Source organism: Bufo bufo, chromosome 1 (genome assembly GCF_905171765.1).
Source record: "Bufo bufo chromosome 1, aBufBuf1.1, whole genome shotgun sequence".
NCBI classification, from domain to species: domain Eukaryota; kingdom Metazoa; phylum Chordata; class Amphibia; order Anura; family Bufonidae; genus Bufo; species Bufo bufo.
Genome location: NC_053389.1, coordinates 135,154,137 through 135,179,780, shown reverse-complemented (window position 1 = coordinate 135,179,780; position 25,644 = coordinate 135,154,137). Strand labels below are relative to the sequence as shown.

The 25,644-nt window shown below is 42.8% G+C and overlaps 2 protein-coding genes across 2 annotated transcripts; both read right to left on the bottom strand.

The window, feature by feature from the left end:
* Nucleotides 1-9,702: 9,702 nt before the first annotated feature.
* LOC120998920 (transcription factor HES-5-like) lies at nucleotides 9,703-10,452 on the bottom strand. The gene is made up of 3 exons (XM_040429802.1): nucleotides 10,337-10,452; nucleotides 10,047-10,221; nucleotides 9,703-9,938 (listed from the first exon to the last, which is right to left on the bottom strand). Exons 1-3 carry the CDS (start codon nucleotides 10,403-10,405, stop codon nucleotides 9,703-9,705), a joined length of 480 nt encoding a protein of 159 aa, XP_040285736.1. The 5' UTR covers nucleotides 10,406-10,452.
* A 14,192-nt stretch (nucleotides 10,453-24,644) lies between these two features.
* On the bottom strand, nucleotides 24,645-25,347 carry LOC120994897 (transcription factor HES-5-like). The gene is made up of 3 exons (XM_040423809.1): nucleotides 25,279-25,347; nucleotides 24,989-25,163; nucleotides 24,645-24,880 (listed from the first exon to the last, which is right to left on the bottom strand). The coding sequence occupies exons 1-3, from the start codon at nucleotides 25,345-25,347 to the stop codon at nucleotides 24,645-24,647; spliced, it is 480 nt and encodes a 159-aa protein (XP_040279743.1).
* Nucleotides 25,348-25,644: the final 297 nt, after the last annotated feature.

Sequence of the window (25,644 nt, the reverse complement as noted above, 5' to 3'; positions counted from 1 at the left end):
AGTGTGCTTTTACGGTCACTACAAATAACTTGACCAGCTAAAACAGTACAGATTTGGTTGAATAGAAATGTCAGGCCTGTTTTTTTTTGCGCTGTGTGACAGGTATAGGTTTAATCACAGAATTAGACTTCTATCTGCACGGTAGCGTGTGTCTTAGGTTTTTCTGAATGACACTATCAGCACCTTCAATGTAAGATATCCTTTTTGGGATAGATTTCAAGTAGGCCTCATATACCAGAAACTAGTTATTTTGAGAATGGCAAATTTGGGAATAGTTTTTCAACCCAGAACAAAAAGTGTGCTTTTACGGTCACTACAAATAACTTGACCAGCTAAAACAGTACAGATTTGGTTGAATAGAAATGTCAGGCCTGTTTTTTTTTTGCGCTATTAGACAGGTATAGGTTTAATCACAGAATCAGACTTCTATCTGCACGGTAGCGTGTGTCTTAGGTTTTTCTGAATGACACTATCAGCACCTTCAATGTAAGATATCCTTTTTGGGATAGATTTCAAGTAGGCCTCAAATACCAGAAACTAGTTATTTTGAGAATGGCAAATTTGGGAATAGTTTTTCAACCCAGAACAAAAAGTGTGCTTTTACGGTCACTACAAATAACTTGACCAGCTAAAACAGTACAGATTTGGTTGAATAGAAATGTCAGGCCTGTTTTTTTTTTTGCGCTATTAGACAGGTATAGGCTTAATCACAGAATTAGACTTCTATCTGCACGGTAGCATGTGTCTTAGGTTTTTCTGAATGACACTATCAGCACCTTCAATGTAAGATATCCTTTTTGGGATAGATTTCAAGTAGGCCTCAAATACCAGAAACTAGTTATTTTGAGAATGGCAAATTTGGGAATAGTTTTTCAACCCAGAACAAAAAGTCTGCTTTTACGGTCACTACAAATAACTTGACCAGCTAAAACAGTACAGATTTGGTTGAATAGAAATGTCAGGCCTGTTTTATTTTTTCGCTATGTGACAGGTATAGGTTTAATCACAGAATTAGACTTCTATCTGCACGGTAGCGTGTGTCTTATGTTTTTCTGAATGACACTATCAGCACCTTCAATGTAAGATATCCTTTTTGGGATAGATTTCAAGTAGGCCTCATATACCAGAAACTAGTTATTTTGAGAATGGCAAATTTGGGAATAGTTTTTCAACCCAGAACAAAAAGTGTGCTTTTACGGTCACTACAAATAACTTGACCAGCTAAAACAGTACAGATTTGGTTGAATAGAAATGTCAGGCCTGTTTTTTTTTTGCGCTATGTGACAGGTATAGGTTTAATCACAGAATCAGACTTCTATCTGCACGGTAGCGTGTGTCTTAGGTTTTTCTGAATGACACTATCAGCACCTTCAATGTAAGATATCCTTTTTGGGATAGATTTCAAGTAGGCCTCAAATACCAGAAACTAGTTATTTTGAGAATGGCAAATTTGGGAATAGTTTTTCAACCCAGAACAAAAAGTCTGCTTTTACGGTCACTACAAATAACTTGACCAGCTAAAACAGTACAGATTTGGTTGAATAGAAATGTCAGGCCTGTTTTTTTTTTTGCGCTATTAGACAGGTATAGGCTTAATCACAGAATTAGACTTCTATCTGCACGGTAGCGTGTGTCTTAGGTTTTTCTGAATGACACTATCAGCACCTTCAATGTAAGATATCCTTTTTGGGATAGATTTCAAGTAGGCCTCAAATACCAGAAACTAGTTATTTTGAGAATGGCAAATTTGGGAATAGTTTTTCAACCCAGAACAAAAAGTCTGCTTTTACGGTCACTACAAATAACTTGACCAGCTAAAACAGTACAGATTTGGTTGAATAGAAATGTCAGGCCTGTTTTATTTTTGCGCTATGTGACAGGTATAGGTTTAATCACAGAATTAGACTTCTATCTGCACGGTAGCGTGTGTCTTATGTTTTTCTGAATGACACTATCAGCACCTTCAATGTAAGATATCCTTTTTGGGATAGATTTCAAGTAGGCCTCATATACCAGAAACTAGTTATTTTGAGAATGGCAAATTTGGGAATAGTTTTTCAACCCAGAACAAAAAGTGTGCTTTTACGGTCACTACAAATAACTTGACCAGCTAAAACAGTACAGATTTGGTTAAATAGAAATGTCAGGCCTGTTTTTTTTTGCGCTGTGTGACAGGTATAGGTTTAATCACAGAATTAGACTTCTATCTGCACGGTAGCGTGTGTCTTAGGTTTTTCTGAATGACACTATCAGCACCTTCAATGTAAGATATCCTTTTTGGGATAGATTTCAAGTAGGCCTCATATACCAGAAACTAGTTATTTTGAGAATGGCAAATTTGGGAATAGTTTTTCAACCCAGAACAAAAAGTGTGCTTTTACGGTCACTACAAATAACTTGACCAGCTAAAACAGTACAGATTTGGTTGAATAGAAATGTCAGGTCTATTTTTTAGGCGCTGGGTGACAGGCTCAACTTGCCCCTGATGTAGTATATGGCCAAAAAATAACCACACTGTTGATGGTTAAATGCACTTGGGTGACACAGGCTCAGCCTGCACCAGATGTAGTATATGGCCAAAAAATAACCAGACTGTTGATGGTTAAATGCACTTCGGTGACACAGGCTCAGCCTGCAGCTGATGTAGTATATGGCCAAAAAATAACCAGACTGTTGATGGTTAAATGCACTTCGGTGACACAGGCTCAGCCTGCAGCTGATGTAGGATATAGCACAAAATAACCACACTATTGATGGTTAAATACACTTGGTAAAAGCTTGTGCTGGCGCACCACAAGTCACAAAATGGCCGCCGATCACCCCAGAAAAAAAGTTATCTAAAAACGCTCTGGGCAGCCTCAAAAAAGTGAGCAAGTCAATATTAGCACTTCAATGATCCACAGCTGCAGATCGATCACAGAATGAAGTCTTTTGGAGGAGTTAATCTGCCTAATCTCGCCCTAACGTCGCAGCTGCAACCTCTCCCTATGCTTGAATCAGCAGAGTGACGTGCAGCGCAACGTGACCCAAGCTTATATAGAGGCTGGGTCACATGCTGCACTGGCCAATCACAGCCATGCCAATAGTAGGCAAGGCTGTGATGGCCTCTTGGGGCAAGTAGTATGACGCTTGTTGATTGGCTGCTTTGCAGCCTTTCAAAAAGCGCCAAGAAAGCGCCGAACACCGAACTCGAACCCGGACTTTTATGAAAATGTTCGGGTTCGGGTCCGTGTCACAGACACCCCAAAATTCGGTACGAACCCGAACTATACAGTTCGGGTTCGCTCATCCCTAGTCTTTTTTGTTTCAATCCATCACAGTTTTCAAGATTGCTGCTTTCTTTCAGTGGATGGAAAACTTTATTAATATCCTAAAGCTACAAGGACTATACAGTTTAAAATGTGATCAATATTAGACTAGTTTCACACTACCAGTAAAGAGATCTGGAAGAGAACAGCCTGCTGGAGCTTTCTGGTTTCGGCATTGCAAGACATTACCTGAATTCCCGCCAGCCCTATTAACTATAATGGGGACGGTGGAGATCCAGCCACAACCTGCCAAATATGCAGCGGTATTTTACACCAACAGAATATTTTGTGTTAGCACAAAGGATCCAATTACCCATTAAAGGAGTGTTTAGCACGTTCATCGGGTAATCGGCAGTACATTTACACTGCCCGATCATCATTAACAAGCATTACTATGAACGCTTGTTAGCGATGATCTATGTCAGGCATGCTCAACCTGCGACCCCCCAGCTGTTGCAAAACTACAACTACCATCATTCCCTGCTGTAGGCTGATAGCTATAGGCTGTCCGGGCATACTGGGAGTTGTAGTTTTGCAACAGCTGGAGGGCCGCAGGTTGGGCATTCCTGATCTATGTGATTCTCAACCCATTAAAAGGGCCCTTAAAGGGGTTGTCTCATCTCAGACAATGGGGGTATATCACTAGTATATGTCCCATTGTCTGATAGGTGCGTGTCCCACCTCTGGGACCCACACCTATATCAAGAACGGAGCCCCAAAAGGGGTGGAGTGCGCACTGCGCATGCACAGCCACCCTCCATTAATTTTCTATGGGGCCGCTGAAAATAGTCAAGCACTGGCTTTCTGTCGGGCCCATAGAAGTGAATGGGAGCGCTGGCCGGTCATGCGCGGTGCGCTCCCCTTTCACTTCTATGGGGAGAGCGCTTGGTGGTGGCCGGACCGGAGTCCTCCAGCCACCACTTTGCGGGGTTCCGTTCCCGATATAGGTGCGGGTCCCACTGCTGGCGATATGCCCCTATTGTCTGATATAAGACAACCCCTTAAACGCTTTAAAACTTATCTCTGGACTACAACTTTATTGGATTTGAAGGAAGCTTGGAATGTCTCTTCATGCTTGCAGACTATTATCAATCCCTGTATAGTCTGATCATGATCTCATCTGTTCCCTACCTCATTTGGAAGGTTAGTAAAAATGTAGAATACAGATATAAGGGAGCATTGCTACAAAATCAGCCTTCAAACAGAGTTTCTTTATAGCTCCTGATCATGGAGACATATAGGAGTTAAATGCAAAATAAATATTAAAGAAAGGATACTTGCAAAGTTTTTTCATTTGCATTTCAAATGCAATGGACCAATATCGTTGTCAGAGTGTATATACCCTTTAAAAAAAAGCAGTGGTGTCATATGACTTCCTTCCTTCAGATCTAGCAGCTTCATCATCATCCTCATCAGATGTTAAACTGTTATTTAAGGCTGCGCTCACACGGGCGAGATTTCCGCGCGGGTGCAATGTGGTAGGTGAACGTATTGCACCCGCACTGAATCCCGACCCATTCATTTCTATGGGGCTGTTCAGATGAGCGGTGGTTTTCACGCATCACTTGTGCGTTGCGTGAAAATCGCAGCATGCTCTATATTCTGCGTTTTTCACGCAACGCAGGCCCCATAGAAGTGAATGGGGCTGCGTGAAAATCGCAAGCATCCGCAAGCAAGTGCGGATGCGGTGCGATTTTCACGCATGGTTGCTAGGTGACAGTCTATTCACTGTATTATTTTCCCCTTATAACATGGTTATAAGGGAAAATAATAGCATTCTGAAATCAGAATGCTTAGTAGGTGATCAATTGAGGGTTAAAAAAAATAAAAAAATTTAACTCACCTTCTCCTCTTGATCGCGTAGTTCCCGCTCTCTTCTTTACTTCTTTAATGATGAGCTACCGGCTAGGACCTGTGGTGACGTCAGATCACATGCTCCAATCACATGATCCATCACCACGGTGATGGACCATGTGGTTGGAGCATGTGATCTGACGTCACCACAGGTCCTAGCCGGTAGCTCATCATTAAAGAAGTAAAGAAGAGACCGGGAACTACGCGAACAAGAGGGGAAGGTGAGTTAATTTTTTATTTTATTTTTAACCCTCAATTGATCACCTACTAAGCATTCTGTTTTCAGAATGCTATTATTTTCCCTTCATAACCATGTTATAAGGGGAAATAATAACATCTACACAACACCGAACCCAAACCTGAACTTCTGTGAAGAAGTTCGGGTCTGGGTGCCACAGTCGGTTTTTTATCACGCGCGTGCAAAACACATTGCACCCGCGCGATAAAAACTGAACATCGGAACGCAATCGCAGTCAAAACTGACTGCAATTGCATTCCTACTCGCGCGGGTTTGCCGCAATACACCGGGACGCATCCAGACCTAATCCAGACATGCTCGTGTGAACCCAGCCTAATAATGATAAAAATTCCTTAAAGTAGAAAAACAAGCTATGGATCATTCTCAATTAATATTTTTTTTTTTTCCAATATAGTTTTTATTAGTTTTCTCCCATTCAAAAATAACAATTATAACATTGTCAGACATATGACATTGATCATAAACAGCAAGTGTCATATCACAATATGATCATGAACATACAGCTTTATCCCATTATAATGCCTGTCATGACAATAAAATAACAAAATAACAAAATAATAATGTCCCCCACCTCCCCCCTACCCCACCTCCCCCCCAACTATCCCCTGCATCAGCCAAAACTCTGTATCCATCATGTCAATCTTCCAAAGCAGAACACCAGGTTATATCACTTTCAAAATTCCCAGCGCATCCTTTATATCTTCTAACAAATACCATGCCGTCAGCTTGAAAGGAGACATGATTTTTGAGAACTCACTAGGCTCTATATAATTCAATATAAATTTGCGCCAGGTACAGTACAATTTTTTCCCAAGAACTTCCTTTTGTTGCAAAGCCTCAGTCCACTCTAAATGAAAGATGTGCTTGAGTTGTGCAATAACTATGGGGACAGAAGGGACCTGTGGTTGGAGCCATACTTTTAGTAAACTTTTTTTTGCCCCCAGCAATATCTTGTGTCCCAACGGTGCGATCGGTTCCATCACATAATCATCTAATTGCCCTGACTTTGCAATTTGTACATGTGTTATTACCATTGCAGGAGTAATATTCGCTTCACTCACATCACATCTTTTCATCAAGTCGTTCACCCCATCCCAATATTCCTTCAACTTCGGACAATTCCATAAACCATGAAATAGGTCCGATTTTGAAAGACTGCATTTTGGACATGCAGTCAACCTATCCTGTCTTGAATCAGAAACAGGGATGTTAAAACCAAAAATTGCATGATGCAGTATCTTTAAGTGCGTCTCTCTCCATTGCTCGTTCGGAACGGCTTTATATAATGCCCCTATCCCTGAGCATATAGGTTGATGTATATCCTTCATCTCTAAAAGTGTCTCCCATTTTTGAAACATTTTTTTTGGATCAATTTTTTCCCATTTGTCCCTAAGAGATTGATAAAGAAGTGAAATCGACGGTCTAATTTTTGTTCCTATAAGCGAGTCAAATTCATTCACTCTCCACTCCTTAGTCAGATCTTTGCACAAACTTTTTCCGTATGACATGATCTGCATATACGGGAAAAAGGTTGGCTCCTTCAAGTTCCACTTCTCTCTCAATTCCGTCTGTGTCATCCACCTAGGCTCCGTCTCATGAAATAGATCTCCCATTTTCCTAATCCCCGCCTGGGTCCAAGCTATCATGAATTTGCCATCCCCACCTGGTTCAAAATTTGGGTTGGCCACTATTGGTAAGTGTTTAGACATTTGGTAGGGTAAACCATACATCTTCCGTAATAGTTTCCATACGATAATTGTGTCCCTAAGCACCAGGGAGTTTTTTACTGGCCCTGGCAGTTTAGAGATATTAGCGTGTAACAACGCCACCAAATTCCAAGGCTTCGCCAATTGTGTTTCCAGCTTGAGATTGGAATAAAAAGATGTCTTGTTCACCCAATCCAATATGTATCTGCTATTGCAAGCTATATTATAACCCCTAATGTCCGGGAAATTAATACCCCCTAAATCTTTCCTTACCTTTAGTTTGCTTAGAGCAATCCTTGATCTTTTGCCCTGCCATATAAATTGAATAAACCTACTCTCCAAGGACGTCACATCTGCATGGCGTAACAAGAGTGGGATCGTTTGCATGGGGTATAACAGTTTCGCGACTCCCATCAATTATTAATTTTATCAATGAACACCCACCAAGATGTTTCATCAGGGAACAGATCTGACATCTCCAGAAGTAGTCTCTGAATTATCAGTCAGGTAGAGTAAATGGCAAATAATGTATAGCCTGAAGCTGCAATCATGCTCTCATCTGTTATCTACCTGATTTGACAGACATAAAGTATCATGATTGCAGAATCAGCGTACAGACAGGGTTTGTTTATAGCCTGTAGCAGTGGAGACACATAGGCCTGCGTGAGAGCTTTAGACACAAAATAATACATTTTAAAGCAAGGTTATTTGTAAATGAAAAAAAAAAAATTATTGAAAAGGTATACAGCATATACCCTTTAAATGGAACCTCTTCTGTCATATGACTTCATGTACAACCCCCATCACATCATCATGGGTGTAAAACTGCTATATAGTGATAAAAAAATAATAATTTTAAACTGAAAATATGCAATGGATCATTGTTAATGACTATTTTATTGAAAATCCACAAGACGTTTCATCACGAAACAGATCTGACATTTACAGAAATAATCTCAGAATTATCAGTCAGTTATAGTAATCTACAAATATTGTATAACTATTATCCATGTGTCACTTTTCTATAACACAATATACATCATGCAATATATACAGTATATCACATTGTGAAGATTGTTGTAAATGTTACATACAATAATAACCTTATAGTACTGTCTGCAAATATTGCACACTACACTATATACATAGCTGAGCTCAGTCTTACACGGAAAAGTCTTGGAAAATACCAATGTAATATACATCAGCAGTGCATTTCATATATAACATATGATACAAATATCTGACCATGCTAATTATTCTATATCATCATATCATTTGATATACAAAGTATGTAAACATTACAATATACTATATCTCTTCATAGAGCCAGTACACAAGGAATATATACATTACTGTATAGAAGTCTGTAGAATGACAGTACTATATGATACATAGTATCTACTGTATATATCAGGCCGGAGGTCTCACCTCCATTATTCTGCAATGCTTTGCACTGGAGGTCTGATATATACATACACTACTTCCCCCTGTATACAGTCAGTACACACTACATATAATCTGATGTACAGTACTGTATGATACATAGTATCTACTATATATATCAGGCCGGAGGTCTCACCTCCATTATTCTGCAATGCTTTGCACTGGAGGTCTGATATATACATACACTACTCCCCTCTGTATACAGTCAGTACACACTACATATAATCTGATGTACAGTACTGTATGATACATAGTATCTACTGTATATATCAGGCCGGAGGTCTCACCTCCATTATTCTGCAATGCTTTGCACTGGAGGTCTGATATATACATACACTACTTCCCTCTGTATACAGTCAGTACACACTACATATAATCTGCTGTACAGTACTGTATGATACATAGTATCTACTGTATATATCAGGCCGGAGGTCTCACCTCCATTATTCTGCAATGCTTTGCACTGGAGGTCTGATATATACATACACTACTCCCCTCTGTATACAGTCAGTACATACTACATATAATCTGCTGTACAGTACTGTATGATACATAGTATCTACTGTATATATCAGGCCGGAGGTCTCACCTCCATTATTCTGCAATGCTTTGCACTGGAGGTCTGATATATACATACACTACTCCCCTCTGTATACAGCCAGTACACACTACATATAATCTGATGTACAGTACTGTATGATACATAGTATCTACTGTATATATCAGGCCGGAGGTCTCACCTCCATTATTCTGCAATGCTTTGCACTGGAGGTCTGATATATACATACACTACTCCCCTCTGTATACAGCCAGTACACACTACATATAACCTGATACATTGTATCACTGGGAATATTCATAGAATGTGTCCATATAGGACTAGGACATCTTCTTCATAGAAGACAACGACTCCTATAACAATATAGAACCAGGTCCATGCAGGAGAGCTGCAGCAGACAGCAGATAATATGAAGGACTAGTAAATCACGTAGTAATTACACCATGTCCAGAATGAACTTCTTCTCCATCTCATGATGAGACATTAGTGAGAGGCAGAATCCACCCCATCTCCAGCTCTCAGGTATACGGGGTACATAGCTCTGAGATCAGTCCACACCAGGGGATCTAGTCACTACCAGGGTCTCCACAAGGCTTTGCTGCTGTCCAGGGGGCTGTGTTTGCTGGGGGTCTGGTGGATGGAGGATACAGGAGGAGATACAGCCCCGTATGTCATAGTGTGAGCCCCAGGGAGGTTCTGCAGCAGCTGGATCTGGAGCTCGGTCTGTTTGTGCTGGGACAGGAAGGTGATGGAGTCCTGGACGCAGGTGGAGAAGCCTTCTCTCTGGGCCTGGCTGGAGGCTGTGACATCTAGAACAGGAGAGACATACATGTCAGTGACAGCGTCCATCACCTGCTGCAATCTGCTCTCAGTAAGAAACATATGAGGGATGTGAAGGGCCGGGACAGGACACTTACTTCTCTCCGCCATGTGGCGCTGCAGGAAGGTGACCGTCATCTCCAGGATATCGGCTTTCTCAGGTTTGGAGGGGAGCTGATGTCTCTGGAACTCCTTCTCCAGTAAGATGTGCAGCTGCTCAATGCTGCTGTTAATCCGGTCTCTCCTCATCTTCTCGATCACCGGTTTCCTCAGCTGCAGAACAAGACATAAGGGTTGGTTAGTTACATGCGGCAGTGGATGCACCTTTATGGCGGTGAAGAAGCATTTGATGCTATGAGAGGAGGAGATGTGGTAGATCAGCACTTACTTTTCTGGGCTGCCGGGTGAGGGGATCATTAGCAGGGCTCTGGATGAGGCTGACGCTGTAAGGAGCCATCGGTCAGTGTGCGGCAGTGTCCTCTCTGTAGATGGGACGTCAGTGATGTGCGGCCAGGGAGGCAGACAGCCCCTCTATATACCCCTCTCCTGCATAATGATGTGTGAGGATCAGAGCGAGCACAGGTTCCCACACTCAGCCTCCAATCACACAGCAGCGGGGACAATAGACGTGTGTCCATCTGGAGCCTCCAATACAGGAGATAATAGAGACTGCTGGGGGCAAGCTGTGAGCCGGAGTGTGGGAAAGACCTGCACCAAGATGCTATCTGCCGTAATGACATATTGCACTGACCATTGCTACTTTTACTATAGATCCGTTATTATCTGGGAGAGGAGCAGTGAATTGTCCTAATGCTATTAAGATGACATATATGAGAATCCCTGGGGAAATAGTCATGAATAATATCTAAAAATATATCTAAAATCATCCTCTCTAATAGAATTAATCATGTAATAACCACTGATGGTAATTAATTGACTTGTCTGCAAATAATTTTGTTATAATGATCACGTTGTGGTGTCATATCCTGCCGATTATAAAAAGAAGAGCAGCACAGCATAGTCACCGCTTATCTCTTTCTGCAGTAGAGGTCCATCACAGATCACTTTACCCATGACAAACACTGATTCAATGTAATGCTTCCTCTTGCCATAAAAAGAACCAGAACCTTATAAAACACAACTGTTCTGGTGTAGAATATCATAATGCACACCTCAGCTGCTGCAGAACATCATAACACTCCTCCGCTGCTGCAAGATATCATTATACATATATTATAAAGATACCCCAGCTGCTGCAGAACATCATAATGAATACAAATCTCAGCTGAAAATCCTAATTCATTTATACTTCGGCTGCTGCAGAACATTATAACACACACCTCAGTTGCAGCAAAACTCATAATACACACTGCTGCAGAATATCATTATACATACATACCTCAGATGCTGCAGAACCTCATAATACATATGCAGCGTACCAGGCAGCAGGGGTGATGCAGTGATTGGCAGCTGGAGAAGATGGGAGTGGTGTCGGTGGTCGTGCTTGCACACTATAGGAAAAAATTCCAGCCTCTCTGGTAGCCGAGACCTCAGGAGTGCTCATAGGTTATTGCTTTTTCCTATAGTGTGCAATCACAGCCACCACTGATGGATTACAGGGTGGTCGTAACCAATGGAAACGAGCAGTGTATAATGCGATAGAAAAGTGAATCTAGCCAGCAAAGAAGGCAATATGGACAATAACAATACATTAGTAAGTGTCTTGTATTAACTTTCTCTACATGATAAATGCCACTTGCTGAAGTATGACAACCTCTTTAAGGCAATAAGGAGGCCAGTGTAAGGTAACAAGTCCAGCAAGCTTTAGGCTTATTGCACATTGCGGATCCGCAATACACGAGCATCGTTCCATGTGCATTCCGCATCACGGATGCGGACCCATTCACTTTAATGGGTCCGTAAATCCGGAGATGCGGAAGGGTGCGGAACGGAAGCATGGAACGAAACCCTATGGAAGCACTACAGAGTGCTTCCGTGGGCTTTCGTCCCGTACTTCCGTGCCGCAAAAAGATAGAACATGTCCTATCTTTTTGCGGAACGGCGGATCGCGGACCCATTAAAGTGAATGGGTCCGCAATCTGCTGTGGCTTCCCCATGGTGGGTGTTCGTGCATTGCGGCCCGCAGCACAGCCACAGGGCGCACACGTTCGTGTGCAAGAGGCCTTACTGAGGTGTCTTTACAAATCACATTTGTATGGATAAGTTCAGTCTCTCCATAGTGCACACACAATCTTTCCAAGGCTGTATATGGGAAAGCAGGCTGCATAGTAGTAGCTATCTCTGAGTCTCTCTCTATCAGGTCCAGACAACTTCCCAAACTACCCAAGATGTGCCAGGTGATATGGAGCTCCCTCTCTCTGGCTAACTGCTAGGGTGCCATGGTTGCCATTCAGTGCGGCATCTGAGGGGTTAAAGGCAGGGGCGTAGAAATCATTGGGCCCCATAGCAAAAACCTAAATTGGGCCCCCATGCCCCATCCATAGCCTCTCCCACTACCCATTCCTGCTGCGTGTTATATAGTGTGCCATCAGGGCTGGCCTGGGATTACGAAACATCTCTGGCACACAGAAACCACCAGCCACATATGATTTTGCATAAAAATAATAGTGCGCAATGCACACTGCGGAGGTAATTATGTTTAACTTGGTCATGCCCCTACTGCATACTTACCAACATTTATCTTGGTAAAATATAAACCCTGCCCACAGGAACACCCTAACCCTCAGGGAAACACCCACTTATGGGCAGAGTTTTGTTAGCCCTGCCCATTTTCGGCCAGAGACAAGTGCGAATTTGCCGGGACAGTTAGCAAGTATTATCTACTGATGTGAGAGGTAGAAGGTATATTAGATGCAGTGTGCAAAAATATATAGTATATACAGCAGGGTATTAATATGTGAGGTCCGAGGTATAATAGATGCAGTGTGTACAGATATATAGTATATACAGCAGTGTACTGATATGTGAGGTGCGAGGTATAATAAATGCAGTGTGTACAGATATATAGTATATACAGCAGTGCACTATGTGAGGTAGGTAGTATAATAGATGCAGTGTGTGCATATACAGTTGCAAGAAAAAGTATGTGAACCCTTTGGAGTGATATGGATTTCTACACAAATTGGTCATAAAATGTCATCTGATCTTCATCTAAGTCACAACAATAGACAATCACAGTCTGCTTAAACTAATAACACACAAAGAATTAAATGTTACCATGTTTTTATTGAACACACCATGTAAACATTCACAGTGCAGGTGGAAAAAGTATGTGAACCCCTAGACTAATGACATCTCCAAGAGCTAATTGGAGTGAGGTGTCAGCCAACTGGAGTCCAATCAATGAGATGAGATTGGAGGTGTTGGTTACAGTTGCCCTGCCCTATAAAAAAACACACACCAGTTCTGGGTTTGCTTTTCACAAGAAGCATTGCCTGATGTGAATGATGCCACACACAAAAGAGCTCTCAGAAGACCTACGATTAAGAATTGTTGACTTGCATAAAGCTGGAAAGGGTTATAAAAGTATCTCCAAAAGCCTTGCTGTTCATCAGTCCATGGTAAGACAAATTGTCTATAAATGGAGAAAGTTCAGCACTGCTGCTACTCTCCCTAGGAGTGGCCGTCCTGTAAAGATGACTGCAAGAGCACAGCGCAGACTGCTCAATGAGGTGAAGAAGAATCCTAGAGTGTCAGCTAAAGACTTACAAAAGTCTCTGGCATATGCTAACATCCCTGTTAGCGAATCTACGATACGTAAAACACTAAACAAGAATGGATTTCATGGGAGGATACCACAGAGGAAGCCACTGCTGTCCAAAAACATTGCTGCACGTTTACAGTTTGCACAAGAGCACCTGGATGTTCCACAGCAGTACTGGCAAAATATTCTGTGGACAGATGAAACCAAAGTTGAGTTGTTTGGAAGAAACACACAACACTATGTGTGGAGAAAAAGAGGCACAGCACACCAACATCAAAACCTCATCCCAACTGTGAAGTATGGTGGTGGGGGCATCATGGTTTAGGGCTGCTTTGCTGCGTCAGGGCCTGGACGGATTGCTATCATGAAAGGAAAAATGAATTCCCAAGTTTATCAAGACATTTTGCAGGAGAACTTAAGGCCATCTGTCCACCATCTGAAGCTCAACAGAAGATGGGTGTTGCAACAGGACAACGGCCCAAAGCAAAGAAGTAAATCAACAACAGAATGGATTCAACAGAAGAAAATATGCCTTCTGGAGTGGCCCAGTCAGAGTCCTGACCTCAACCCGATTGAGATGCTGTGGCATGACCTCAAGAAAGCGATTCACACCAGACATCCCAAGAATATTGCTGAACTGAAACAGTTCTGTAAAGAGGAATGGTCAAGAATTACTCCTGACCGTTGTGCACATCTGATCTGCAACTACAGGAAACGTTTTGGTTGAAGTTATTGCTGCCAAAGGAGGTTCAACCAGTTATTAAATCCAAGGGTTCACATACTTTATCCACCTGCACTGTGAATGTTTACATGGTGTGTTCAATAAAAACATGGTAACATTTAATTCTTTGTGTGTTATTAGTTTAAGCAGACTGTGATTGTCTATTGTTGTGACTTAGATAAAGATCAGATGACATTTTATGACCAATTTGTGCAGAAATCCATATAATTCCAAAGGGTTCACATACTTTTTCTTGCAACTGTATATAGTATATAAAGCAGTATACTGATATGTGAGGTATGAGGTATAATTGAAGCAGTGTGTACAGATATATAGTATATATAGCAGTGTACTGATATGTGAGGTACGAGATATAATAGATGCAGTATATACAGATATATAGTATATAAAGCAGTATACTGATATGTGAGGTATGAGGTATAATAGATGCAGTGTGTACAGATATATAGCATATACAGCAGTGTACTGACATGTGAGGTAGGTAGTATAAGATGCAATGTCTACAGATATTTAGCATATACAGCAGTGTACTGACATGTGAGGTAGGTAGTATAATAGATGCAGTGTGTGCATATATATATAGTATATACAGCAGTATACTGATATGTGAGGTATGAGGTATAATAGATGCAGTGGGTATAGATACATGTGGTCAGTTACACATTATGGTACATTAAATCATGAGGTATTTCTGAGTTAAAAAAAAAAGGAAATGGGGGGGGGGGGTAAATAAAGGGTAAAGGGGAGAACCTCCTATTACCACTCCATTCTATTATCAATGGAAAGCTTATCTTGACGTTCTTCTCCACGCTGTTGGGGGTTGATGAACCTGTGATAATGTCATCACATGTCCTGAGAGATGCACCTTTCTGACCTGGGAACTACACCATTCTTTGTGCAGTTCCTTTACTAGATGATAAAGAACCTGTGGTGACATCACAGGTCCTTTAGATTTATGCACTGATGACAGGTATTCTGGACTGGACCTGAGCCTGTTTTGAATTTAATTAGGGGGCGAGGCCTTTGGTGCACTGTCGGCCACCCTTTCCCACAGGTCCCATAGCTGCTAGGAGGTCTGCCTCCATTGGATTAAAGGGGTTGTCCAAGTTATCTTCAGGATAGGTCATCAGTATCGGAATATAGGGGTTCAACTCCTGCCAATCAGCTGTTTGAAGTGACCAGGGCGCTCTGTGAGCACTGCAGCCTTTTCCTAGGCCAGTGCTGTCAAGTTCATCTCCTCACATGGCTTAGGAGGCACTAGTGTTGGGAAAGTATGCTCGGCCAAGCACCATTTTGACTCGAGCATCGCGATGCTCGGCACATTGCGGTGTTCGGCTGAACACCATGTGTGCTTGAGCGCGATGTTTGAGTCTCCTCCCCGCACATTTGTTGGCTACGCAGCCAATAAACGAGCGAGGGAGTACTGGCCCTCACTGTGATGCAGTAGCCATGTTGGTTACTGGCATTACAGTGATTGGCTGGCCAGAACGCGTCATCGGGTGCTATAAAGCACCCAATGACACGTGGTTCGGCTCAGTCTTAGTCAGGGAGAGCTGCAGCAGAAGGGACAGATGTTTAGGTACAGGAATTGTTTAGTGTTGAAAGGTGTTAGAGACCCAAAAGTAATTTTAAGGACTATTGCTTTATCTAGCTGCAATATATATTATTATCGCAACCTGCGCTAAATTGCGTGCAATTGTTTGGCCGTTGCTGACAGTGACACAACCTCTGCTACATCTGTCGTGTTACATTAGCGCATCCTAAATATCTGTGACATTCAGTGTAACTTTTTCTTAGCCACTGCTGACAGCGACATTACCTGTGCCACATCTCCTGTATAACGTTTGCGCATCTTAAATATCTGTGACATTCAGTAAAAAATTTTCGCTGCTGGTGACAGCGACATTACCTGCGCTATATCTCCTGTGTAACGTTTGCGCATCCTAAATATATGTGACATTTAGTGTCATTTTTTCTTAGCCGCTGGTAACAGCGACATTACCTGCGCTATATCTCCTGTATAACGTTTGCGCATCCTAAATATTTGTGACATTCAGTCTAATTTACTTGCGCATACACTTACAAAACCTGCGCTACTATACGTGTGACATACTTGCAAGCATATACAGTCATGTGAAAAAATTAGGACACCCTTTGAAAGCATGTGGTTTTTTGTAACATTTTTAATAAATGGTTATTTCATCTCCGTTTCAACAATACAGAGAGATTAAAGTAATCCGACTAAACAAAGAAAACTGAAGAAAAGTCTTTTCAAGATCTTCTGTAAATGTCATTCTACAAAAATGCCTATTCTAACTGAGGAAAAAGATAGGACACCCTTGCCCCTAATAGCGAGTGTTACCTCCTTTGGCTGAAATAACTGCAGTGAGACGGTTCTTGTAGCCATCTACCAGTCTTCGACATCGGTCTGAGGAAATTTTACCCCACTCCTCAATGCAGAACTTTTTCAGCTGTGAGATGTTTGAGGGGTTTCTTGCACGTACAGCCCTTTTCAAGTCACCCCACAGCATCTCAATGGGATTCAAATCTGGACTTTGACTTGGCCATTCCAGGACTCTCCATTTCTTCTTTTTCAGCCAATCTTTGGTTGATTTACTAGTATGTTTTGGGTCATTGTCATGTTGCATGGTCCAGTTCCGCTTCAGCTTTAATTTTCTAACTGATGGTCTCACATGTTCTTCAAGCACCTTCTGATACACAGTAGAATTCATCGTGGATTCTATGATGGTGAGCTGACCAGGTCCTGCTGCAGCAAAGCAGCCCCAAACCATGACACTTCCACCTCCATGCTTCACAGTTGGTATGAGGTTCTTTTCTTGGAATGCTGTGTTTGGTTTACGCCAAACATGTCCTCTGCTGTTGTGTCCAAATAATTCAATTTTGGACTCATCTGTCCAAAGAACATTATTCCAGAAGTCCTGGTCTTTGTCAACTTTATCGCTGGCAAATGTCAGTCTGGCCTCGATGTTTCTCTTGGAAAGCAAAGGTTTCCTCCTTGCACACCTCCCATGCAAGTTAAACTTGTACAGTCTCTTTCTGATTGTAGAGGCATGTACTTCTACATCAACAGTAGCCAGAGCCTGCTGTAGTTCTCGAGATGACACTTTAGGGTTTTTGGATACCTCTTTTAGCATCTTGCGGTCTGCTCTTGGGGTGAACTTGCTGGGGCGACCAGTCCTGGGCATGTTGGCAGTTGTTTTGAAAGCCCTCCACTTGTAGACTATCTTCCGGACAGTGGAATGGCTGATTTCAAAATCTTTTGAGATCTTTTTAAATCCCTTCCCAGACTCATAGGCTGCTACAATCTTTTTTCTGAAGTCCTCTGACAGCTCTTTTGCTCTCACCATGGTGCTCACTCTCACTTCAACAGTCAGGAGCACACCAAACTAAATGTCTGAGGTTTAAATAGGGCAAGCCTCATTCAACATGCAGAGTAACGATCTACTAATTATGTGCACCTGGTGTGATATACCTGTGTGAGATCTGAGCCAATTTAAGAGGGAATACATGTGAGGGTGTCCTATCTTTTTCCTCAGTTAGAAAAGGCATTTTTGTAGAATGACATTTACAGAAGATCTTGAAAAGACTTTTCTTCAGTTTTCTTTGTTTAGTTGGATTACTTTAATCTCTCTGTATTGTTGAAACGGAGATGAAATAACCATTTATTAAAAATGTTACAAAAAACCACATGCTTTCAAAGGGTGTCCTAATTTTTTCACATGACTGTATACCATTTAATATGCTCAGGGCGAGCAGTAAGGGACGGGAAAGTGGCCGTGCTGCTGATGGTGCACGCAGAGGCCATGGCCCTGGGCGCGGTGAGACTGTGCCTGCTGCCAGAGCACAAGAAACACACTCATCCACGATACCTAGCTTCATGTCCCAGTTTGCAGAGCGGCGCAGGACACCACTCTCGAAGTCAGACCAGTGCGACCAGGTGGTCGGTTGGATTGCAGCAGATAATGCTTCCAGTCAGTTAAGCATCACCCTGTCTTTCACAAAGTCCAGTCTCAGTAGCCAAGAGTCTGGTCAACAGAATCCTCACCCTGATCCTCCTTCCTCCTACCATGGAGAGTCTTGGCAAACAAGTGATCCCACACTCGGATATTCCGAGGACGTCTTTTCAGCACCATTCCTTGATTTGGGCCTCTCACCAAGCCTGCTTGAAGAGGGACATGAGGAGATCTTGTGCACTGATTCCCAAACTCTTGAGCATCCACAGTCAGAAGAAGATGACGATGGGGAACGGCAATTAGTGTTTCACAAGATGGATGATGATGATGAGACACAGTTGCCAATAAGTCAACGGCAATTAGTGTCTCAAGAGGTTGATGATGAGGATGAGACACAGTTGTCAATAAGTGAGGTTCTTGTTAGGTCAACAAGTCAGGAGGATGACCAGAGTGAGGAAGTGGAAGAGGAGGTGGTGGCCGATTAAATCACTGACCCAACCTGGGAAGGTGGCAAGCTGAGTGAGGACAGCAATACAGAGGAGGAGGGATCCACAGCACCGCAACAGGCTGGAAGAGGCAGTGGGGTGGCAAAAGGGAGCAGGCGGGCCACACCAAACAGGCCCACAACTCCTCCTCCACCTCCTCCTCCACTTCCACCTCTCAATTCTCATCAAGTGATAAAACAGCACACCGCCGCAGAGCTGTGGCAGGGGATAAGGGAACAGATTCAGACTGAGCCACTCGCCGCTCAACCTACAACCAGGCATGGTTGTGTCTGATAATGGCCGTAACTTGGTGGCGGCTTTGGAGGTCGGCAAGCTCACACACATACCATGCCTAGCCCACGTGTTCAACTTAGTGGTTCAGCGGTTTATCAAAACCTACCCCAATTTGTGAAGGTGCGCCGCGTCTGTGCCCATTTCTAAAAGTCATCTACAGCTGCTGCCGGTCTGGCAATGCTGCAGCAGCGCTGGCAACTGCAAGCTCACCGACTGTTGTGCACGTTCCACATGTTGGCCAAGCTTTGTGAGCAGCAGAGGACAGTAGTGGAATACCAGCTGCAACATGGTCGTCGCCTTTCCAGTCAGCTTCCGCTCTTCACAAGCGACGAGTGGGCATAGATGTCTGACCTCTGTGAGGTTTTACGCAACTTTGAGGAATCAACACAGATGGTGAGCGGCGATGCTGCTATTATCAGCGTAACCATCCCACTTCTGTGTCTACTGAAACGCTCGCTGCTCACAATGAAGGCGGACGCTTTGCATGTGGAAGAGGTGGAAATAGGGGAAGACAGTACACAGGGTGATAGCCAGACCACCCTCCATTCGTCTTCTCATCGCAAATTGGATGATGATGATGAGGAGGAGCAGAAGACGGTTGCCTTCGCTACAGAGGGTAGTACCCATATCAGGTTTATTCCATCTGTTCAGCGTGGATGGGCCGAAGAGGAGGAAGAGGCTGAGGAGATTGAGAGTCATCCTCCTGATGAGGACAGCAAAGTCTTGTCTGTTGGGACTCTGGCACACATGGCTGACTTTATGTTATGCTGCTTTTTGCGTGACCCTCGCGTTATACGCATTTTGGCCAACACCAATTACTGGCTGTTCACCTTCCCTCGACCCCCGCTACAAAGAGAACTTCTCATATCTCATTACTGTGGTGGAGAGGTCTAGCAGAATGATGCAATACCAGAAGGTCCTTGTGGAAAAATTGCTCCAAAAATTTCCAGCTGACAACGCTGGCTGCAGAGTACGTAGTTCCTTGGGCAACTGAGGAGGGGAGACAAGGGAAACACACAGCAGTTCCAACAGAGGCAGGGCAACACTCTCCAAGGCCTGGGACAGTTTCATGACACCCCGCCAGCACCCTCAACCTGATGCGCAGCCTGGTGTCACAAGGAGGGAAACGTTTTGGAAGATGGTGAAGGAGTACGTAGCAGACCTTGTCTGCATCCTCAGTGATCCCTCTGTGCCTTACAACTATTGGGTGTCTGTAGAGCACCCGAGCATCCCAAAGTGTTCTACTCGAGCTCGATCAAAACTACGTAGGCACAGCTCAGTCCTATTTAAGTGAATGAAGATGAGCTATAATACTAAGCACAGCCACTATAAAATGGATGGTGCTGTGCCTGGTAAGCTGAGAGGAGGCCACAGCACCCCCCAGACCCCACTGATCACATACCAATGACCTAACCCCTTCAGGACACAGCTAGTTTTCAGTTTAATGATTGAGCACAATTTTGCAAATCTGACAATAATGTGGATTACGGAAGCGCTCACTAGTCTAGAGGAGCCCTGGGGGGAGAGGTGAGTGCAGTGCTGCTGGTACTCAGCATTTATGCATATGCAAATGAGATGCGTATCTTTGACAATTAGGGACAGCTCTCAATTAGTGTGCTCCTTTTTGGCCTGTTTTTTAAAATATAAAAGACCTTATGTGAGCTCTATGTTTGTATAAGCAATTTTTACCTGATGATCCCCGAAACGCGTTGTATATGTTGCTTTAAGATACTGTACCAATAAAAGAGAATTCTCTACACTTCCTGGTCATGAGGGTGATTGCACCATGCAGTAATATCTACTGTGACGCTATTAGTGTCAGGGGCACTATTTCCTGGCGCAGCTATTTTCTAGGGCCCAAGATCTCAAGAATATTGGTCTGTGTTCCCCTTTTCAAATGGAGCAGTGGACACATATGCTGCTGCTATATTTAACTATATGGGACTGCTGGAGACAGCCAAGCTTTTGTACTCGGCTATGTTCATCAATCCCATAGAGTTGAATGAAGCAGCGAACACAGGCCCCTGTTCTAGTGATCAGTGGGGGCCCAAACGGTCACATCCCATTCAATCAGACACAAGTTGTAATTGGCCAACTCCTGATATACTGTGTATACTTCCCTATGAAAGTAAAGACTCCCCACTAAATAGAAATTCCTGTTGTGTCATGTCATAGGGTCTTTTCACATGGGCAGATTTTCAATCATTTGTGCTGTCCTTGGTTCATCATTGATGGCAGCTGATCCCCTTTTAGTCAGGGTGATGCAACAATAATCATTTTATTTAATGACTGTAAGAAACCAGATAACACTGGGAAATAGTCTGCAGTAAAGAAGTGAGTGTTACATACCTAACGAATACAGCCCTGCTTTTATGGTTCTCCTGACTGGTCTCTGCTTACCTGGTTGCAGTGGTGACATCATGTGGACAACACTTGACTAATGCAGCCGATCACTGGCCTCTTTGGTGCAGGTAAGCAGAGCACGGTTGGGAGAACCATAACATCAGTGCTGTAGCGCTCACTTCTTTCCTATTATTTTATAGTTACACCATATGAAGCTTTTAACCCTAAACCTCCGGCAATGGATCACATATTAAGAAAGGAAGCAGGGCTGCTGTTAGAAAACAAATTTAAAGGGCCTAAAAATTTTTGCAACTAGATATTCTATTGCTTATTTGCATCTAAGATAACAAAAAAGGCAACTTTTCAAATAGCTTTCACTGAAGAAAAAAAAAATATGTCTCTGTTTTGTGTATGCAGCGCTTAGGCAGACTTATGTATCTCCATGGTGACTTGCTTAAAACAAATCCTGTATAATGTCTGATCTTGCGCTTATGTGTAACTACTTTTCATCATCTTCTTGGTAACTGCCAGAAGTATATATGAAGGGAAAGAGAGAGAAAAGAGTGCTTGCAGGAGCAGACCACATAGTTAAACCATGAAGAGAGGTGTGCACATGGGCTGTATACACCAAACAGTGGTAGACTATAATGAAAACTATTTGTAACGTTGCAACATTTGTTATGTTTGATGCACTGGAACAACAAAAATTTAAAGGTGGACATATTCTTTAAGAATTCGGCTTAATGGACATTTTACTTTTTTGTTGTTGCACTGTGTTTTTTTTTATTTATTATGTCTTCTGCTATATGTAGGCAATGCGACAAACATTAGAGGAAGTGTCTGCACTAGGACAAATTCAAATGTAAAGGCCAGAAGATCTGATCGAGTGCTCACCCCCATAATGGGAGACTGGAAAGAAGAAGAAATAAATCCTATCACTTTAGTCAGTAGTTTATTAATGATAATCATCAATCACTTTCATCAATGACATAAATTTGATATTTCTAGGAAAATTAAGCTGCAAATGTTGCATATGATACATATTATGGTATAATACACATCAGGTAATCTTCACTAATAGCTGCAAATATTGCATACCCAACATTATAACTTAACCCTTCTGTTACATAAAATGAGACACATATGTCATTTCTGCAAATTTTGCCAAACAATATTACCATATCCTGTCAAATATCCTCAAAAGAGACGCTGAACAGTATTATTAATTCTATACTACAGGTCATGGTAGCCAATATCCAGCAATACAAGCAATGCAAGTGACATTTTACTTATATATACAGTCAGTACACACTACATATAATCTGCTGTACAGTACTGTATGATACATAGTATCTACTGTATATATCAGACCGAAGGTCTCACCTCCATTATTCTACAATGCTTTGCACTGGAGGTCTGATATATACATACACTACTCCCCTCTGTATACAGCCAGTACACACTACATATAATCTGATGTACAGTACTGTATGATACATAGTATCTTCTGTATATATCAGGCCGGAGGTCTCACCTCCATTATTCTGCAATGCTTTGCACTGGAGGTCTGATATATACATACACTACTCCCCTCTGTATACAGTCAGTACACACTACATATAATCTGATGTACAGTACTGTATGATACATAGTATCTACTGTATATATCAGGCCGGAGGTCTCACCTCCATTATTCTGCAATGCTTTGCACTGGAGGTCTGATATATACATACACTACTCCCCTCTGTATACAGTCAGTACACACTACATATAATCTGATGTACAGTACTGTATGATACATAGTATCTACTGTATATATCAGGCCGGAGGTCTCACCTCCATTATTCTACAATGCTTTGCACTGGAGGTCTGATATATACATACACTACTTCCCTCTGTATACAGTCAGTACATACTACATATAATCTGCTGTACAGTACTGTATGATACATAGTATCTACTGTATATATCAGACCGGAGGTCTCACCTCCATTATTCTACAATGCTTTGCACTGGAGGTCTGATATATACATACACTACTTCCCTCTGTATACAGTCAGTACATACTACATATAATCTGCTGTACAGTACTGTATGATACATAGTATCTACTGTATATATCAGACCGAAGGTCTCACCTCCATTATTCTACAATGCTTTGCACTGGAGGTCTGATATATACATACACTACTCCCCTCTGTATACAGCCAGTACACACTACATATAATCTGATGTACAGTACTGTATGATACATAGTATCTACTGTATATATCAGGCCGGAGGTCTCACCTCCATTATTCTGCAATGCTTTGCACTGGAGGTCTGATATATACATACACTACTTCCCTCTGTATACAGTCAGTACACACTACATATAATCTGCTGTACAGTACTGTATGATACATAGTATCTACTGTATATATCAGGCCGGAGGTCTCACCTCCATTATTCTGCAATGCTTTGCACTGGAGGTCTGATATATACATACACTACTCCCCTCTGTATACAGTCAGTACATACTACATATAATCTGCTGTACAGTACTGTATGATACATAGTATCTACTGTATATATCAGGCCGGAGGTCTCACCTCCATTATTCTGCAATGCTTTGCACTGGAGGTCTGATATATACATACACTACTTCACTCTGTATACAGTCAGTACACACTACATATAATCTGATGTACAGTACTGTATAATACATAGTATCTACTGTATATATCAGGCCGGAGGTCTCACCTCCATTATTCTGCAATGCTTTGCACTGGAGGTCTGATATATACATACACTACTCCCCTCTGTATACAGCCAGTACACACTACATTTAACCTGATACATTGTATCACTGGGAATATTCATAGAATGTGTCCATATAGGACTAGGACATCTTCTTCATAGAAGACAACGACTCCTATAACAATATAGAAACAAGTCCATACAGGAGATCTGCAGCAGACAGCAGATAATATGAAGGACTAGTAAATCACGTAGTAATTACACCATGTCCAGAATGAACTTTTTCTCCATCTCATGATGAGACATTAGTGAGAGGCAGAATCCACCCCATCTCCAGCTCTCAGGTATACGGGGTACATAGCTCTGAGATCAGTCCACACCAGGGGATCCAGTCACTACCAGGGTCTCCACAAGGCTTTGCTGCTGTCCAGGGGGCTGTGTTTGCTGGGGGTCTGGTGGATGGAGGATACAGGAGGAGATACAGCCCCGTATGTCATAGTGTGAGCCCCAGGGAGGTTCTGCAGCAGCTGGATCTGGAGCTCGGTCTGTTTGTGCTGAGACAGGAAGGTGATGGAGTCCTGGACGCAGGTGGAGAAGCCTTCTCTCTGGGCCTGGCTGGAGGCTGTGACATCTAGAACAGGAGAGACATACATGTCAGTGACAGCGTCCATCACCTGCTGCAATCTGCTCTCAGTAAGAAACATATGAGGGGTGTTAAGGGCCGGGACAGGACACTTACTTCTCTCCGCCATGTGGCGCTGCAGGAAGGTGACCGTCATCTCCAGGATATCGGCTTTCTCAGGTTTGGAGGGGAGCTGATGTCTCTGGAACTCCTTCTCCAGTAAGATGTGCAGCTGCTCAATGCTGCTGTTAATCCGGTCTCTCCTCATCTTCTCGATCACCGGTTTCCTCAGCTGCAGAACAAGACATAAGGGTTGGTTAGTTACATGCGGCAGTGGATGCACCTTTATGGCGGTGAAGAAGCATTTGATGCTATGAGAGGAGGAGATGTGGTAGATCAGCACTTACTTTTCTGGGCTGCCGGGTGAGGGGATCATTAGCAGGGCTCTGGATGAGGCTGAAGCTGTAAGGAGCCATCAGTAAGTGTGCGGCAGTGTCCTCTCTGTAGATGGGACGTCAGTGATGTGCGGCCAGGGAGGCAGACAGCCCCTCTATATACCCCTCTCCTGCATAATGATGTGTGAGGATCAGAGCGAGCACAGGTTCCCACACTCAGCCTCCAATCACACAGCAGCGGGGACAATAGACGTGTGTCCATCTGGAGCCTCCAATACAGGAGATAATAGAGGCTGCTGGGGGCAAGCTGTGAGCCGGAGTGTGGGAAAGACCTGCACCAAGATGCTATCTGCTGTAAGGACATATTGCACTGATGTA